The following is a 20405-nucleotide window of genomic DNA, read 5'->3' as shown; positions in this document are numbered from 1 at the left end:
AAACTCAGGAGAATTTGCATGACCAGCTCCTCAGCTGGTCTAAATTCGCATTCCTCCATTGACTACTATAGAGCTACAGAGTTTACATCAGCTGAAGTTCTAGTCCATGGACTCTAGAGAAGCCATTATGGTCTATTGTGTTATTCATCTGCATTTTAATAGTCCTTGAATACTGGTATATTTACATTATACTTATTTTATTTATTTTTATTATTCACTTATCTAACACTTTCCCCACATTTCAATGTGCTTTATACAAAGAGTTGTACAGAGTTGTGTGTGAGAATGAAAATAGGACTGGTGGTCTAGTGGTCTCAGCACAGGTATATGTGGCAGAAACTCCTGAGTTCTAATTCTAGCTTTGATACTGACTCCTTCTGTACCCTTGCGTTTAACTGCTAAAACTCCATTTCCCAAAGTGTAAACTGGGGATAATGGTATTGACTTACTTCACAGGGGTTTTGTGATGTTTATATGACTGGACAGAGCTTTGAAGATGAAATTTTGTAAATAAATACATTTACCGTTGAACAGCAGAAAACATAGTACTGTATGTTACACCTGACATACATGCAAACTAGAATAAAACATTAGCAATTAAAAATGCATTTGTGACAGCTACGTTTAAAGTGTGATCTTAAAAGTTAATATTGGAAATTAGGCCAGGAGAGCAATCACCATGTGATAAAGAGTTTCTCATAAGCCAAGATGGTTGAGCAAGGGTTTGGAATTTAGAATATGCAACCACATGAGAATATAAAAATAAAAATCTGCAATTGAATGTGAACTGTAGGTAGTATGTATGCTTTATCTACTAAAAAGAGATTGTACCCAAATCTCTAGAAGTACTTAAAGGGTCCCTTGATGTCACTGGGGTTGTACCTGCTCAACAAGGGCTGAATTTTACCATAAGACTTAATAGAAATCTAATAGCAAAACCTTATTTCCAAAGAAAAAAAGCATAAATCCTGCAGTGAAGAAATAACAGGAGCAGCATAAAATATATAAAAGATGATAGATCAGTTTGGGTTCTGAATTCAGAAGATTGATGATGAATTAGAATAGGTGATGATGTTTGCTCTTAGCTATTAACTTAGAATAAGACAGAATCTTTGTAGCCAGAGTAGCATGAACCTTTTTTCTTAAATACTGGTGTATAAATCAGTTCTATTCGCCAAAATCGGGCAACAGTGTTAAAGATGATGTGGTGTAGCTTGTATTACGTGCTGAGTTGGAAGCCTTGGGATGTTACTTTACAAATGTTCTATTACAGGAAACAAACTGATGAAATATGTGATCAAGTTCTAGTTCAGAAATAATTTCACCAGTAGTTCCATTACTTTCTTGGCAGAAAATAATAGTTTATTGAACAGAAGTCTCCTTAGGCCCTTTTGTTGACTTGTACACAAAGAAACAAACTGCATTATAGAAGTTTATTAATCTTTTAAGCTTATGAATAGACAAACTTTATAGATGCATGATTATAATGGCCCAAATTCAAAATAAGGGATTGTTACATCTGATTAGCTCTTTTACCCCATCATGGCTTATTGGAGGACAAAATGCTTTTATATGCTTTTGTATTCTACTACTTCATAAAGAATTTAGGGAAATCAGCGTCATCTGCTTAGAGTGAGTTTGAATAAGGATATATTTGTGCTGAATCTTTGAATCAGTATGCTAAGGAGCTGGGTCTGCTAACCTCAAGAGACTGAACTTCTATGACAGTACATTTGCAGGCTTCAGTACATCAAGCGAAAAGAAAGGGGGGAACCATCTAACAGTTTCAGAGTGTCCTTACACTCTTTAGCTGATGCTTGCCAGCAGAACATTGATTGACAGTGGTGTGGCTTTGCTGTAAGAAGGTCACTACCCAATCACTATGATAAGTATTGCTGTGATCATAGGAGCCTGCAGTATGAAAAGAAGATAATGGGGATAAAAGTGACAAAATTGTTTTAAGAAGCAGCAGTTTTTTCTTCTAGTATTTTTAAGAACATTTACCAAAGAATAACTTACAACATTAAATGAACCTTCTTACAGAAATTTGGAAAGCATAATTCATTTGACACATTTGTTGTAAATTATAGATCCCTCAAGAACAGAAAAGAAAGAGAGCAAATGTCCTACCCCTGGGTGTGATGGAACTGGCCATGTAACGGGGCTTTACCCCCATCACCGCAGTTTGTCAGGATGCCCACACAAAGATAGGGTCCCTCCAGAAAGTAAGTCCACATTGTTTCATGGAAACTGGGGATAAAACTCCAAAGATTTTTCTAGCATGCTTTTTAAACCTTTTTTTATTTCCATTTTATGGTATGGTATGTCTCAGTTAAGCATCCTGTTCTGTGCTATAGTTTTTTTCTTTATTCCATCATTTTCATATCTCTATTAACTTTTAAACTAAAAAGAACAACTTTTAAAGCTGTATTCTTTGATTCTGATAATGTTAGGTTATTTTTAACAGATGCATTCAATCTGCAGAGAAAGATTTTCAGAAACACTGCACTGCTTTTACTTCTGAGTGCTGATGTCACAGCATGACCTTCCTTGTTGTTTAGTGCAAAAACAATTGTGCTTTCAAGTTTGAAAAACTCACCACCCATTTTATTTGTGTGTTTATTTATTTGGAGACATAATGAAGAAATTTACATTATAAAAGAGAGCGAGATTGAGATTGAGAGAGAGAGAGAGAGAGAGAGAGAAAGAATTTGGCCCTTTAGTAGTAGTATCCAGGGTTTTGAGCCATATTCTCTTGTCGTTTACATGGGTGCATCTTCCCTTAAAGTAAATGAATTCTGTGAGGACTGAAGTCAAAGGAAGTTGCACTTGTGTAGAAGAAAGGAGGATTTGGTCTTGAAAGTTTAAGCTAGATCCTCAGATGGTATAAATTGGTATAGTTCCACTCAAGCTAACTGAGCTGTGCTGATTTATACCAGCTGAGGATCTGGTAGGGTCTGATTCTCTTTCTTACTTTCACTGGTGTAAAACGGGAGTTATATCATTGAATTCTGTGGGCCTGTCTCTCCATTGTCTTGCAAATTGAGGAGTAATTTATACCTGTGTAAATTAAAATGGGTGCAAAACCCATCCAAATCAGAAGGGCAACATTTGACACCCATTTAGAGTGACCAGACAGCAAGTGTGAAAAATCAGGACAGTGGGTGGGGGGTAATAGGAGCCTATATAAGAAAAAGACCCAACAATCTGGATTGTCCCTATAAATGGGGACATCTGGTCACCCTACACCCATTTTGCACAGGTGTCCAGAAGCGTCCATGCAGAAAAGAATCAGACCAAATGGAATTTCACTGGTATAAAACCAGTGCAAGTGAAAAGAGAATCAGGCCTCTAAGACTTACCCCTTAGCAGACTATGAGCCTGATTCACCACTGCAAAACTCCAGTTTTACAATGGCATAACCGTGTTGATGACAGTGCATTTACTGACATAAAACTGGAATAAGGCAGGTCTGAATTAGGCCCCAAATCTCCAAGAGAGATGTAGTCTGAGAAAGGGAAGCCAGAAGTGTTGTAGCGCAGAGAGAGAGAGAGAGAGAGAGAGAGTCTAACACAAAGTCTTCTCTTTCATAGCAGGGTTGTTCTTTCTAGAATTAAGATAATGAGGATGTACTTTAGGGAAGCTCAAGGCATCTTGGTTGGTCTCTGAACACAGCAGATTAAACAAATTAATTTTTCCATTTTTGTAATTTGACCTGTAATTTTCTGAAGCACAAATATTTTCTCAGGTGCTCAAAGTTCTCTCTCGTTTTTTGTTAATGGTGAAAATAAAGCTCTTTAGAAGATGTTGTAAATCAAAGAAGAATATAGCTTTAAACTGTTTGCATGTTCCGTAGTTACTAAAATGAAAAAGGTGAGCTCATCTTTTTATTTATTTATTGAACTAATTTTCCTGTTATGCTGGCCTTGTGAAGCATGTTTCAAGAACAGCTTTGAATAGCAGGAATTTCAGAGTAAAGCTTTTGCATCTGCCCACATTTTAATACACTGCCAGTGGTGGTGGTAATGGTGGTGATGATGATCTTTGAATCAGTCTCTATGGGTTAAATCCTCAAGTGTCTGCTTGGTTTTTATTCAATTCTTACTCAGCCAAAGCACTCGCTGATTTCAGCAGAGTTTGTCTGAGTGAGAACTAAACAATGACTGCATCCCAAGTGAATAAAATGGGAGCTATTTGGAGGGGCTGAATGACCTAGTTCTGTGCATTAATGCACTAGCCATCCAGCTTTAGAGACATGGATTCAGATATGTCTCTTGTCATACAAAAGGAAAGGTCCCAGTCTAGTTCCTGTTTAATGTACCTCCATTTTACAAAACCTCTTGATAATTTGGCCCATTATAGCAAGAGTGTTGAAATTCAGAAGAGAATTGCCTTGAAAGAATTTGTGGGTAAATTTTGCACCCAACTTGCTTAAGCCAATCCTACCTATTCCTTACTCTCATGGTTAATCACTCCACCAGCCCTCAACTTTACAAAGTGCTTACTGCTTAGGAGTTTCTTTTCCATTTTTTTTTCTTCAATTTGCATCCTTATAATTTAAGATCTATTGAGAATTAAAATAAAGAGAAAGGGACCAATTCTGCCCTCATGCTTACATGTGTAGTAACTTCCATTGACTACAGCCATTTGACTGTGGGCAGAACTGGACTCTAGTAAAATTGAATTGACTTGCATAATTAGGGTCAAATTCTGCTCTCAGTTTTACTGATGTAAATCTGGAGTACCTCAGTTTTTACTGGTATCACTGAGAGCAGATTTTGGCTCTCATACTTTATTATATCTGCATAAAACTGTATTACACAATCACAATCCACACTTTATTACTGGGCTGTTCCCAATCCACCTGTTACTATTGAGCTGATCAGTGTTCGGCATTTATGTATGGAGAGGATGTTGGGAGTTTCCTGCTTCACCATCACACCAGAGACACATTCATTATTAGATTCTGTAATTTCCATAACTCTCACCGTACAGTGTTACCTGTGTTAATGAGCATAAGGTCACGACACCTCCTTCCCTCATCAGACTTTATTGGTTACGTGTATTTTGAGGAATGCTGGTCATTAATGAATCCTGGTTGGTTTTTAAATGGTTTCATATATACTGGGACTTGATTTTTTTTTTCTTGCTTTCATACGCTGCTGTTTTCTCTTACTCTCCTTTTGTCAAGTTCTTGCCATGCATGAAAATGTTCTTAAGTGTCCTACACCAGGCTGCACAGGTCGGGGCCACGTAAATAGCAACAGGAATTCTCACAGAAGGTAAGGAAGCCATCACTGGACTATAGTCTACAGAGAACACTGCTTCAGAGCTGCAGCACTTCTGGCAGTCTGTTCTGAGAGTGTGTGTATATGTGTATGTGATTTTGTTCTTTTGTTTTAAAGATGGCAGATGGTGCTTAGTGTGCTTTATTTATTCATTTTGCATCATAAAATCCTTAAACTTATTTTACAATGTGAAGATATTCTGTACAGAATTAATTTGATTTATGTAAGATACTTTTTAAGCATCGCTTGCTTGTTTTTATTTATTTTTTTAACTTCACTAGAGTTGTATTAAAAGAAGCATATGACCCTTACATTGAAAGTAATAGAAGAAGGAAAAAGACTGTAAACACGATCAAGACCAGGACAGAGTAATGGTTCATATAATGTTCATCTTTATGAGTGATGACTCCATACTGCGTGAAAAATTCCATTCTAATCATAAGAACAATTTTGTATGAATAAATAAGAAAAAGCATTTCAATACATATATATTACACAATTTAAAGTTTTCTATCATCCATGGGCTCAACCTGAAGACCATATTTAGGCAAAAATTAATTAGAATTTTGCCTGAATAAGAAACAATATGGAAAAGTACTTTTGATTTTCAAGATGAGGAAAGCAATAGAATTAATAGAAATTATTCTAGAAACCTATAGAATTCCATAGAAAATGATACTTTTCTATAGAGTTTTTTAATCATCCTATTGAATGGACCTTATTTTCTGTTACGTCCTAGGGATTATTTTTAAAAACCTATAGAAAAGTTATCATTTCTATTATATTTTATGACTTTTCCATAAGGAAATTGAGGTCTACGTTGTAGCTTCCAATGGCAAAACCCAGGGAAGGTAGGCAGAGATCACAGAAAACTACCCAAGGTTCCCATTACTGAGCTCCTTTTAACATTCACTGTAGCAAGATGGCTTAGGAGACCACAGAGGGTACTGGTGGTATAGTCCTCCACACTTACAGAGCTCTGGCTTCACCGAGAGTTCTTATCTCAGCTCCATGGATTCCCTTGCAGAGGACCAATCTCTTTGGAATGCTCTGTGGCACCTCCTTCTTCTCTGGAACTATGCAGCCATTGGATGCTCCCACTAATGTCATGCAGCACAAGCAGCAAAAGCTTCGAAAGGGACTCCATGGCAGCTAATGCTGCAACAGCACTAACTTCTGTTTGGATATCTGCTAGGATATCTCTGGTGTCTGAAGAGGAGCATGTCATTGGAGAGCAGCTGCCGCGGGCACTAATCTGAAACTGTGCAGAGCCCCCCAACCTTTCCCCCTGTGAAACTGAGACAGAGGGGTTTCCATTGGCACCCAGGGAGGAGTGGAGGGAGCATTCTGCTCACCTCTTTCTGCAGCTTTTGGGGCATTTTGCTCTGCTTTCTTTTTTTTTTTTTTCCCCTTCCTTCTTTTTTTCTTCTGTTGAGAGGGAAGCATCTGGGCCTGAATAAGATTTCAAGCTGAGCCCTTTTGAGAGGCACCTCTGTCTCTAGTTTAAAACCCTGTGCCACAGAGTGCACTGATTTGCCTTTCACTTTAATTTCTTTTCCTGTGGAGAACACAAGGAGCTGTGGTCACATAAGTATGCAACAGACAATAACGAGAAAAAGACCCCTGCATTGTCAGGTCACAGGATTTTACAGATTCACTAAGAGCACCATCTGCTGGTACCAGGATATTTATTTTCCTCTGTTCTAAATCTTTTCCAGCAGAAGCAGACTTATTACTATCACTTCAAAAATAGTTCAGCATTTGTAAATTAGAGTTCAAGTCCAGGCGTCTTGGTTCTTTTCATGTTATATTATCTGAGACTAGAACGACCTTTAGTGGTTTAACTTCATGAATAAACAGCAAGAAAATATATTTTTGATATAGGTTTTAGAGACACTCTGTCAAATTCTCCACTGATTTATACTCCTCACAACCTAATTGAAGTTAATGAGGCTGAATGAGGTGTGAAGCAGCACAAAATTTCATCTGTATTGTGTTGACATTGAATAATCTTCATCAACCATTTCAGTGACAAAATGTATATGAACAAAAGGGCCAAGTTCTGCTAACAAAGCCGTGCAATAAATTTTGGCTTATATTCTCCTCTTCCTACCTGAATGCCTATTAACTGACATCCTTGAGAGTTCTGCCTATGTACAGTAGGAGGAGAAGAATATTGGATATGAGATCGTCCATGCAACTTTGGAAGCAGAATGTTGCTCAAGGACAGGAAGTCTATTCTAGAGGAAATGTATGACAGAAAAGGTTCTGGAAACTTTTTTCCTCCAGATTCTTCCTCGTGCTGACTAAGGAGGAGAAGGAGTAATTGGATCAGTGCTATAATGTGAAATTGCTCAGGAAAAGACAATTAAATTTCCTTTCTGTAATTGCAGCCTCTCTGGATGTCCTATTGCTGCAGCAGAGAAACTGGCTAAAGCTCAAGAGAAGCATCAGAGCTGTGATGTGTCAAAATCAAACCAGGCATCAGATCGGGTTTTAAGGTATTAGAAATCACTATAATACTTAATACTATGCAAAATTCATCACACATTAAGTTAATCTGAGCATTTATATTTATATACGTTGTATATACATATATATCTCCCTTAAAGAAGAGTTTAGAATTAGGGCTTCTGGATCCAATTTTCTCAGCATTATTTCCCAACAAATTTGCATGGGGGTGGGCTGGTAATTATTTTGGCAAATACATGTAAAGCCTGAAAAGCTCATTTTTGTCTTAGGCATTGTTTGGTGTAAAGCTGACTGCTGGAGTGCAAAGTCTAAGACCAGTGTGAAAAAAAGTTGGTATCTTTTGGGAATAAACTAATATTTACCGGTAAGTCTTGTTTTCTTCAGCAGGCTTTTACTAGTAAATATCAGTTTAAATGAAAACCAGAAGCCCTACTTGCAGTACTAAATTGGCAGCATACCTTTTTATGGAAAAAATACCTGATCTAGTTTAGGTTCCAAAAACACTTAAGGGTTAGTTCATTGTCTCTGTTTTGCTCCCTCCCCTACAGAAGGGATTAAAAGAATGGAAATACCATTCCATTGATTTAAAATTTGATGGAGGGAGGAGATTGAACTAATCTGGCATCATCACCCCCTCTCTCCATGCATTGGGGACTCAGCATTTATCCTATGCAGAATCCAGCTCTGCACTATTAAATGCGCCTAGTGCTGGGCCAGATGTGGGCAGAGAAAACTGTGGCTTCTGGGGGAGCTGAGAGTTTAGGGAGCAGTGCAAAGGCATTGGACTTCAGCATGAATGTACCAGCCCTATATTGATGCCCCAAGAGCTGCAGAATTTCGCCATGGATATTATGATATCTGTGGATTAGGATGGCCACATCCTTCCCTTCTCCCCGTGGGAGAATTTGAAGGACTTTCCACAACTTCAAGCACACAGAATTTCCTAGGCCTCCCATAAGTTTTCTCTCTGTCAGGTTATCATTTTGACTTAAATTTTGATAGGGTGACTTATAATGAATGTTTCTTACTGTTATCAACATCTTTCTTTTAATATTCTCTCAGTACTTCATCAAATCTTGATGGCATTTTCCAAACCCTTGTGTTCTTGTGGTTGAGAAAACAGAATGATGTCCTACATCAGGAAAGCTAACTGTTATGTAGTGAATTTGCATTTTTGTTTTCCTTTTCCCAAGTGTTTTCAGTGGCTTTATCTGGACCGGACCCAGTTCTGGTTTCACTTTTTTCAGACACTGTCCCTGATACTTTACTCAAAGATGGTGCTTTTAATAATAATAATAATAATAATAATAATAATTAATAAATATCCATTGAACTAAGTCATCAAATCTTCATTAGCACGATTACACAGGCCAAAAATGCAGTGGCTTTCACTGTTCTTTAGAGAGAAGTCACAGGAGTCAGATGCCATGTAGAGGAAGCTACTTTTCAAAAGCAGCATCTGGTTCTCTGGCAGGCTCCTTGGATAGTTGTTTTGGCAGTTTTGCTTTTGCCTCTGGGTCTGTCATGTGTTTCAGATCTTGTTAGGCAGTCTGAGTAAGACTGTCATCTCAGACACTACGTCCCTTTTACCTTTAACTCTTGGATCTATTTAAGATGAACATCCTAGGGGTTGTCTTATAAATTCCATGCACAATGATTGATTGGGAACTTTATGTGTTCCAAGTATAAATCCTGTGAACTGATCTTACACTTGTCTCCATCCCACCTGCATTCAAAATGTCTTCACTAATAAAAAAGTCAAATTCGTAGGATTTTTGCTCTGCCAAAAATTTGGGTTTTGTTTTGAATGTGCACTATGTGAATTGTATTATTTTCTTAAATGAGCCTAAACTATATTGGGCTACACCGACTGAAGATCTGGCCCATTGTATTTTGTGAAAAGTGAAGAGAAATTTTCCAAAGGAACCCAACATACAAAAGAAAATCAAAGGGTATGGTATGAATTATATAATTTCTTGGGTAATTTACACCTCAATCTCTTGTCTAAATTCTATGAAAATGAATTCATCCGGAAACGCAAACTGCTAAAAATATATTAGTATTTCTGGCTGTTTATTGTATTCCACTTCATCAGCCAGCTAGGCATGATGGCTCTTCTGCTTGTGACTAAATCAGCATTCCCCTGAATGCCCCTTCCATTTCCTCATGTTATAATTGTGGGGGCAAGAAAAAGGGCTTGATCCTCTGAGGTACCAAGCACCCAAAGTCTGCAGTTAATCACCCTAAACCTCTGTTAAAATCAGTGGGCTTTCAGGACGCTGAGCACCTCAGAGGCTTTGCTCTCTAGGGCCCAGTCATTCAACACTTTCTCACATGAGAATTTTAGATGGTCCAGCCTAAGTCTGTATTAGTTTGCACTCCATTCCTTATGGTGCTGTGGGATCCGCCTATTGAGTGTGGTGTGTGGAGCAGCCCCAGGAGTCACAGTTCCTGCCAAAGCCTTGCATGCAGGAGGCAGAAGGAGGCAGAGAGACTGGATGACAGTTCAGAGGCAAGAGGGATTGTGTGGGTGTCTCTTGCAGATCTCCCACTGAACTGTATATTGAAGAGGCGGACCCCCAGCTTCTTTTGTGACAGGGCAAACCACATGCAAATAGAATAATAGAATCACAGACGATTAGGGTTGGAAGAGACCTCAGGAGGTCATCTAGTCCAATCCGCTGCTCAAAGCAAGACCACCCCCAACTAAATCATCCCAGCCAGGGCTTTGTCAAGCTGGGCCTTAAAAACCTCTAAGGATGGAGATTCCACCACCTCCCTAGGTAACCCATTCCAGTGCTTCACCACCCTCCTAGTGAAATAGTTTTTCCTAATATCCAACCTAGACCTCCCCCACTGCAACTTGAGATCATTGCTTCTTGTTCTGTCATCTGCCACCACTGAGAACAGCCGAGCTCCCTCCTCTTTGGAACCCCCCTTCAGGTAGTTGAAGGCTGCTATCAAATCCCCCCTCACTCTTCTTTTCTGCAGACTAAATACTGTCGACAGAATTCAAAAGAAGCTCCATGAGTTGAGTGATCCTAGTGCTGTTTTTTACTTCCAGTAGATCTAGAGGAATTTGTCTAAAATTTCTACCGGTCTTTTTGTCCCTCTCTACTCCACCTTCCCAAAGAGAGTACATTATTATATAATGTAATTACACAGGGAAGGAGAAACGCTTAAGTATTTTTAAAAATAGAACTTTTCACCAATTATATTGTTTTTAGTCACAGAATACATTTAGCACTATTATAATTAATTTATCCTAGGCTTTGCTCAAGAAAATATATATTGTTTGTCTGCTGAAACAACCAAACCAAAGAAATACAATAATATATTGCTGTCTCTTGAGTGCAATAAATAACTCAGATTTTCTAATCTGAACTATAAATTATGCACAGACACAATAAACTGAACTGCATCTAACAAACTGTACATATCTTTAATTTCTAGGCCCATGTGCTTTGTTAAGCAATTGGAGATCCCTCAGTATGGCTACAGAAACAATGTCCCCACCACCACACCCCGCTCCAACTTGGCCAAGGAACTAGAGAAATACTCTAAGACTTCGTTTGAATATAACAGTTATGACAACCATGCCTATGGCAAGAGAGCCATAGCTCCCAAGGTGCAATCCAGGGATATATCCCCCAAAGGATATGATGGTAGGAGGTGCACACTCTTATACATGAGAGACAAGTTTACAGTTAATAATGTTGTTGTATATGTAAACTTCATAAAAATAAGACATACCTTCATGTTCATACAGTATTAAGAGGAATGCTATTCACAGCATGACATTGTTATGTTTAAGTTATTTTTAAAGACTTTTTCTAAAAAGCATTATTTTATATGGTGCTTGCTGCAGGATTGTTGCACTGATAAGAGAACATCCTTAGCTATTCAGTTCTTGGGATGTACTGAGCCTGCAAAAAAACCTAAAGAGTAGAGCCAGTCCTTGTGGCACAGTAGCAGTGTATTATGCTGCCATCTGGGAGACTTGGCCGCATGGGTTGCATTAGGAATCTTACTCTTGTACAGTAGTTTAGGAAACTCATAAATGTAATGTGCTTGCTCTCTGGGGATGAGAAGGGAGAAAACATGGACCTAATTGCAGTTCAGCCCCCACTGATTGTCAATCAATTAAGGGCCCCTGCTCGCCTTATCCACATGATGATTCCTGTTGAATTCAGTGTGAGAACTCATGTGAGTAAGATGATTGGGATTTGGCTGAAAGTGGCATTAACACCTGTCTCTCAGGCTATTTTTCCTGGGCAGGAGAAACTGTGATGGTGGTGGCTGGCTGGCAGAGGAGAGGAGTTGGACCAAGGAACAAAACCCGCTAGGGCCAAAGAATGAAGGGCTGGAGTTGTCACATTTGGGGATATTCCAGACCTAACAGAATAACATCACAACATTCCCTTCCTCTTTTTCTTATGCAACATGGAACAATTTATTTTCTAGATAAATTCATTTTACAAGTTAAAGTGCTTGGGATTCCTCACTGACTAGCCTATGAAATCCCAGATTTTGTTTAGTAAATTAGGAATAAGTGCGAGTTAGTGGAACAGTCTCTGCTCTTGCCTCAAAACAAACTCTGACTTAGAAAAGTAGATGAGTGGAAAAGGAGGAAATTGTAACAGCTGCTATCCCCATCTTTCCTATGCTTTTTGATAGGTAGGTTTTCCTATGAGATAAGTAAGCAGGTTGTCTCACACTAATAGAGAGGGTGGAAAAAGGCAGACCTTTCTGAGTAAATGTGCTTTAAACTCTCCAGTACCCACCCTCAAAGTAACAACTTAATAAAGATAGATAGCTAAATTCTGATAAGTCAACAGGTTTGCACCAATAATTTTACCTATTATGTACATGCTCTGTTTACTCGCTAGAAAGTTTATGAATATGTGTAAGTTTAGTAATCATGTTCTCGGATGTTGGAGAAAACAGCAAGAATTCATCCTGTTTGAGGCCCCATTTAACAAAGCATTCAAGCACGTGCCTAACTCTTATTGAAGTGAATAGAACCTAAGAACATGGTTAAAGCTAAGCACATACTTAATGCTTTTGCTGAATTAGGCCCTAACTGATGAAGGATGATAGGGAATTACTCTACTATCTACATATACCAGTGGTTCTCAACCTATTGACCATTGTGGGCCACATATGCAGCTCTCTGTGTGTTATGTGGGCAGCATCCACACTATATATATATTACTTATATGGCCCTGAGGATGTCACATGGGCTGCAGCTGTGTGCTGATTGGGCCTCAAGCGGCCCATGGGCCGCAGGTTGAGAACCATTGGCATTTACACTTATCTCCCATTGATGTAAATGAGAGATACCTATACCTGGGGATAAAACCCCTTTGTCCTTGAAATAATATTGAGGCGAGCTTGCTTTGTATGTCAACATCTCCACCAAAGAATGAGTAAGGAGTGATGGTAACACTTTTAGGAATGTGTGGCTCAGTAAATTTCTTCTCCCCCACCCTAAAGTGGAATAGGATGTTGTCATTCCTAATGGGCTTACATACTTGCTGGGTGAAAAGCTGGTATTGTGTGTGCATGTGGCTGTAAGTATAAAACCATGGGGTGAAATATGGGGTGAATGTTTTGGCCCCACTGAAATCAGTGGGTGATTTGTCATTGACTTCAATGGGGTCAGGATTTCTCCCATGGTTAAAACTAAAGTTCTATGGCCTTAGTTATTACCGGCATGAAAGGGAAGCAGCGATAACTTGCCAGTCTCAGGAAAAGATCTCTTCCTTAAGAAATGTTTTTCCTTAAGGAACTTTGCAGTTTCTAGAGCAGAGCTGGGCAATTTATTTTTCAGTGAGTAGTAAATTCACCTAAAAATGCATTTTTCAGGTCACAACAACTATGCACAAATTTAGGCTGAAAATGGTAAATAGTTTCTACTGAAAAAAATTAGGAAAAAAGAACATCAAAAATGTCAAAGTAGTTCATTTTGGCCATTTTGAAGTGAAATGTTTTGTCTTTGTTTTGAAAACATTTTGTTTTGACCATTTTCAAACATTGTGTTTTGACTTTTCATTTCAAACTGGCATTTTGGAATAAATATTCAGCAATGGGCTTTTCAGTCTAGCAGAGCAAGGTATGACACGATCCAATGGCTGGAAGCATGACAAATTCAGACAGGAAATAAGGCATACATTTTCAACAGTGAGGGTAATTAACAATTGGAACAATTCGCCAAGAATTGTTCTAGTTTCTCCATAATTGGCAATTTTTAAATCAAGAGTGGATGTTTTTCTAAAAGATCTGCTCTAGGAATTGTTTTGGAAAAGTCCTATGGCCTGTGTTATACCAGAGGTTAACCAGAGGTTATACCAGAATGGTTCCTTCTGGCCTTTGAATCTATAAATGTTAGAAATATAGCTTTAAAAAAAAAAGGTGAAAACCCCCCAAACCCAAAATGAAACATTAAAATGAAAGATGATGGTGAACTATTCTGCTGTCTATATACACACCCATCTCCCATTAATCTAAATAGAAGTTACCTGTATATTTGAAGGGGGAATACGCCCTTTTTTCCCCATTCAAATAGCATTGAGGCTAGCTTGGGAGGTCTATGGTATGAACCCACTGTGTATATTAGGGAAGAAATTTTTGTTTTGAAGAGGTGTTATATGTAAACTTAGTGGAGACTGGTAATTAATCAAAGCTTCATTCTGTCAAACACTCTAAGAGGAAAACAGAAATACATATAGTATTAAGGGTCTGAAAAATGAATCACTTGATGTTTGAATCTTTTAATTTTGAGGCAGCACCATGCATTGTGTCACAGACCATCAGGAAAATGTCACAGGGCTGATATATTCAGCAAATAAATGGTTGTGAGTTGTATGGACTGTGTTCTTTTTTGTGTGTGTAAGCTTTAATAATAATTACACAGGGAGAGGACTCTGTATGTTGTAGGCTATGATGCCCTGATGATGCTACAGGGGGGTCATCTTATAAGGAAGAGGGTTTGTTTGTTTGGCTTTATTTTCCCTTTGGGGACAACGTCATAATGAGCTACAATATGGGCTTATTTTATATGGCAGTAATGATGAGAATAGCTGGACCCAGTGTCCAGAGGAGTTCACAGGGTTCTGCAGTTGGGAGCTGCTCGTGCTCAGGGATAGTGGAAAGCTTGTGCAAATTTGTTCCTCTCCCCACAAGTTGTCTAGCAGTCCTCCCTGAATTCTCACCATCTCACTCCCTTGCACTGGGGCTGCACAGTCCCTGAAGAGCTCCTATGGGGTTCAGAAAAAGTGTTGGTGCTGTGATTAACTTAAACAATAAAACTGGTACCAAGGCTGCTGGTGCTGGGGATAGAGGATGCTGGAACTGGGCCTCATTCTCTCATCAAACCCGTTTGTTTGGAAAGGACTGCATACCTTAATTTTGATGGGGCAGCTGCCACTCCCTAGCTTACTTAGCTATGGAGGAGCCTTTAGGATATTAGAGAAGCACTGACCCCACTGTCATCATCCCTTATGTCGTTCATCAGGGGAAAGTCAGAATCTTGGAAATGGAGCTGGTTGGAGCGGCTGCCTGAGAGCTATGTGGCTGTCATTGATGGAAGAGACTGCTTTCTGCTTTCTGGTTTGCCACTCGGCCACAAAGCATAGTTGGATTACAGAGGTGCCAGCGACCCTGCACCACAGCAATGTACTAAATCACAGTTTGGCCCAAAAGCAGAACTGCAACATGTGTTTTATTTTGTATTCAGACAATGTCACTACCGTTCCCCTTCTCTGCAGATGGATTTCACTCTATCTTAATTCACTATAAGCAAGAGTCCTGAATTTCTTTTTCAAAACTAATGTGAGGTAGATAATCCAGGCTTCATGAAATGTTTAAAAACTGTACAGTGAAAGTCAAGCTAAAATGACCACAGCCATTCACATATACTTAATACATATATAATGCTTTTCACCTTCAAAGTGTTCCACAAACAATAATTTATTAATCTTCACAACACGCCTAAGATTAAATATTGTGATTGCCTTTCTATTAATGGGGAAAATGAAGCAGAAAGATGATGTGATTTTATCAAGGCCACAGAGGGAGTCTGTGTCAGATCCTGTAAGAGTTTCTTGTGGCTGATCCTATGTTGAAAGCTCTTTATTATTCCTCCCTGCTTTCCTCCCCCATCTCTCTCTCATTCTCTGTATTGAAATAGATATATAAAATGTCTTATATTATCTCATATTTAATTTAATTTTAATCAACTCTCAAATGTCTAATATGGCTGCATTTTTGTTTTGCAAGTGATAAAAAAGGCATGTTATTCATTTACTTGAAATATAGTCCTAATTTTGCAAATTATGTGTGCAAAGTGGTTGCAGTTAAAAAGTCAACACTTACTATGTCAACACCGTGGTAACTGAGATACTGTACTTATTTCCTATTGTAAATTTAGAGAATTAGTTGAGTATCTTGGCTACCAGAATGTAGCAACCGTGGATAAATGCTCAGTTTTTAGTGACCAATATTGATTACTATTTTTTAAGAATGAAATTTGGTGTAAAATATGTCATGGGAAATAACTCACAGGATTATTATCTGTGAATGTGCAGAAAACAACAGTGATCCACACCTGTGTATTATATGGGTTTCCTGAGAAAACTCCTGCATCTGCTAAGAATTAAACATTTTATTTCACTTACAGTAAACAATGACTTCATTAACTTTTCCAAAAATGTACAAATGAAAGGGATGACGTAAGGAGTATAAGATAAATTCTCCATCAGACTCTCCTCTTCTGCTTTTCCAGGCAGAATGTAGTCCATAAAGAGGCTGTGCTCAAGGGAGCAGATTATTGCATGTATGTCTGCCGCAACACACCTGAAGAGGTTGGCAAAAATTGAAACTACGAAGAAAGAGCTCTAACTAGTGTGTTGACCCTTTATCTAGGGCCTTTATATAGGATCTTCTGTCCAGCAATTACGCATATATTCTAAAGCACAATGACATGGAATTGCAACACTTTTATTATATTGTTCAGTATAATCTTTGCAGAATACAGAACTTGATCTGAAAGGGGAGAAATCACTATACCATGAATGCATGTACGTGTAACTGCTGACATTGACTTCTGGTGTTTGGGCTATATGAAAACGTAGCAGCACTCTGGGTTCAATAGAACAGGGATTCTCAAACCGGGGGTCGGGACCCCTCAGGGGCTCGTGGGGTTATTCCATGGGGGCTCGGGGGCTGTCAGCATTCACCCCACAGCCCGCTTTGCCTCTAGCATTTATAATGGTGTTAAATATATTAAAAAGTGTTTTTAATGTATAAGGGGGGGTCGCACTCAGAGGCTTGCTATGTGAAAGGGGTCACCAGTACAAAAGTTTGAGACCCACTGCAATAGATCAACTGACATTTTTTTCTCAGTCATGTATTAAAAAAAAAAAATTGAGCCATTTATTTTGGGCCAGGAGTGGGTTTGGGTTTTTAAAATTCCTTTGGCTATAAAATGTTAATATTCCTTTTTTTTAAAAAAAAAGCCAACAATATTGTCATGTTCTGTTTAAAGAAGAGAGGACTGAATTGTGCAGGCTTAAGCCTGAAGTAGTGCTGTAGTTCTTTCTTGAGCATCCATTGAGCCTTACAGTGTGTGTCAGTCATTATACAGTTAAATACACCCTTGTACCCTAATTATCAGAGCTGCTGAGTGTACACAACTCCTGTTGTTTTCAACAGGAAGCTTTTGGTGCTCAGCACCTCTAAAAATCACACCGTTGAACTCATTGTTTTTCTGTTTATATTACATTTGCTTTAGCCTGTGAGGGCCCCTCATCCAGATTTGGACAATGCCTGCCCCTTCATTCTATGGCCACCCTCTTTTTTCCATTTACTCTTCCTCCTTTCCCTTCTAATGACCAAGCACAGTACTTGCCCTTATTGCAGAATGGAGGAACACTTTGGTCAGTCTGAGATTACCAAGGACATATGGTTAGCACTCTGGCCCAGAGATCAAGCACATTATCTTCCCAATGAGCTTGATCCCCACTAGCTCCAGGAAGTGGGATTCCTAAGGTCTATTGTGAATCTGGAGTTAGCCCAATTTGCTGGTGCAATATCACTAAAGTGTCCTTAATAAAAGTGAATGACCCAAACAGTTCTCAGTCCCCATACAAATAGGTAATCAGCTCTTACTATGGAATGAAAGCAGTGTTTTCCTGTGCCTTTGTTGGAATTTCATGCACAGTGTTTGTTTGCTAAATCTCGCCTGTTTGTCACTACGGTATATAGTCACATCCTCCGTATTTATTTTTAATGGTATGTTTAATACACACCCAATTACTTGTGTAAAGGACTCACACACAAAATCATAGAATACCTGCATCATTTCTGTTGCCTTTTTTTAATCAGTCACTGTTGCTCATTATAAAATTCACCCACAGTAGATTGTTTTTCTTGTCATTTATGTAATGTGCTAGTACTTTTGAGTCATCCTTGTCATATTTCTTCCCACAGCTAAACGTTATTGTAAGAATTCGAGCCCAACCAGCAGCACAACAAGCAGTTATGCCCCTAGCAGCAGCAGCAATATGAGTTGTGGTGGAGGCAGCAGTGCCAGCAGTACCTGCAGCAAGAGCAGCTTTGACTATACTCATGACATGGAGGCAGCACACATGGCTGCCACTGCTATTCTGAATCTCTCCACTCGCTGCAGGGAGATGCCTCAGAACCTCTCCACTAAACCTCAGGATCTCTGTGCCCGGGTAAAAATTAGCAATTATGTTTGTTGATGATGATACAAACCTCTTTACTGCACTAGATTTGTGCCCTGATAGGTTCAAGAGTAGCTTTAATGCCTCTTGCTTAATCTTTTTCTCAGAATGAACAAAAATGTGGCAGCTCTGCTAAGGCAGCAAAATAAAAGATAAAGATGCAAATTACTCATCAGTAACTCTTGAAATCCAGATCAGTGCTTAGAGTTAAAATGGTGCTGATAAAATGTGTTGTTCTCTGTTTTAGTCCTTCTCTTACTGATGGGGTCTATAGTAACTATGGAAGCTATTTAGGTTGCTTAAGTGGTATTAATTGCACAATAGAATTTTTACTAACACTATCTGATTTATAATTGTAAGAAAGAGGATGGTTTAATACTGTAACTTCATGTATAAATCACACATGGGCCCTAAGGTTTTATGATCTAGTACAAAGAAAATTTGTAGTATTGTACACAATATTGTCTGACCTATCCAGAATATAATTGTTCTCAAATAGATGCATAATATGTTTGAAACAAACAAAAAATCCTCCACTGCAGATAACTTTTAAGTTGCATATCAGTAATAATGCAGTATCACCAATGCTCTATAAAGTGTTAGTAAATTCTCAATGTATTATTAAATGGCAACACTAAAACAAATAAAATAAAAAGATTTTGATGTTAACCTTTATAAACAGTAGCATTATTAAAATTCATCCAAATTGTAAAACTTTTATAAGAACCTTTTGATTTTGTTATAACCAGATTAAATCTTGACTCTGACATCTGAGGAGAAATGACTACCGGTATTTAAAATACACCAGCAACCAATAAAGTGCTACCTATAGGAGGCCACTAGATGGCTAAATAGACAGATGCAGTGCAGGGGGAACAGTTTTATTGTGCTTATAGAAGAGCTTTTGAGCTGGCAGACATGTTCTGCTCTTCTCCAGATAAACAAAGGGTTTTTTTTCCTGTTGATCATACATAATGAGCTAACAATCTTACCAGTAGTTATTAGTAATGATCTTAATTTATATGAATTCAGTAAGGTTAGTAATTTTGTTTTCAAATGCTTCCTTTTATATTAATTGATTTAATCCTATAGATGAGGGAAATCTCTTTGTGGCATGCAAATAAATGTATTGTGCTCAGAACCAACAGGAATTGAAAAAGTTTGAGCAATAGCCTTAAAAATATATGGCAAAAAAATGTAATAACAAATCTGGGAAGATAAATACATTATCAAGCCTAAATTAATATCAGGGCAATAATCAGAAATCAACTATGGCAAAAAGTGTTTGTGTAGAATAATACTGTATAATCTATCAAGGCAATAACCAAAGAAAGGGATTTTCATTAAGTGTCTTGCTGCTGTTCTGTTATTACCTCAAGAGGAAAGAGAGCTGCTAGACATCAGAGTAGACGGTAGAATTCACAGCAGTTTTGAAATCTAATTTCTGGTGAAGTGTTTTACTCTTGAAAAATTAAGGATTGATTGGGTATTTTGCTTCCCTCCCTCCCATCTAAATGCCCTCCCACTCCCTGGGGAAAAGAAAGAAGAAGAGGAAGATGATTTGAAGTGAATAATTCTTGATCTATTTTCAAGCCAAAAACAAAAATCCCAAACCTACTCACCCTATACTTCACAGTTCCTCTGTCGCTGCAGGGAATGTCAGTACCAGCTGTGTTACCCAGGCCACCTGATTATATAGATAGTCTTTGGAAAGTTAAGATATATTAAACCTTATTTTCTCATAATATGAAGGTAGCAAACACAGTGTAAACCTACTTGCTTTAGTAACCAAAGCTCTTTTTTTCTAATTCTTTACCTGTTAGTGTTAGAAGAGCAAAGTATTCTGCTTTTTTTGATGCAACTTGCTATCTGGTTTTTATTGCTCTAATAATATAAG

The 20405-nt window shown here is 38.3% G+C and overlaps 1 protein-coding gene across 11 annotated transcripts in view; it reads left to right on the top strand.

The window, feature by feature from the left end:
• Positions 1-20405, top strand: part of MYT1L (myelin transcription factor 1 like) — a 382005-nt gene that overhangs the window by 280726 nt on the left and 80874 nt on the right. For 9 of the 11 annotated variants that reach the window (XM_054024376.1, XM_054024375.1, XM_054024374.1 and 6 more), the window contains 5 exons: positions 2091-2225; positions 5192-5282; positions 7682-7789; positions 11214-11425; positions 18252-18499. In XM_054024376.1, the coding sequence (XP_053880351.1) occupies positions 2091-2225; positions 5192-5282; positions 7682-7789; positions 11214-11425; positions 18252-18499 (794 nt within the window). The remainder of the gene's footprint in view (positions 1-2090; positions 2226-5191; positions 5283-7681; positions 7790-11213; positions 11426-18251; positions 18500-20405) is intronic. The other 2 variants (XM_054024378.1, XM_054024377.1) reach the window with 1 other exon arrangement.

The sequence above is a fragment of the Malaclemys terrapin genome, chromosome 3 (genome assembly GCF_027887155.1).
Source record: "Malaclemys terrapin pileata isolate rMalTer1 chromosome 3, rMalTer1.hap1, whole genome shotgun sequence".
Taxonomy (NCBI): domain Eukaryota; kingdom Metazoa; phylum Chordata; order Testudines; family Emydidae; genus Malaclemys; species Malaclemys terrapin.
Note: the sequence above shows the minus strand (reverse complement) of the source record. Positions and strands in the feature narration are given on the sequence as shown.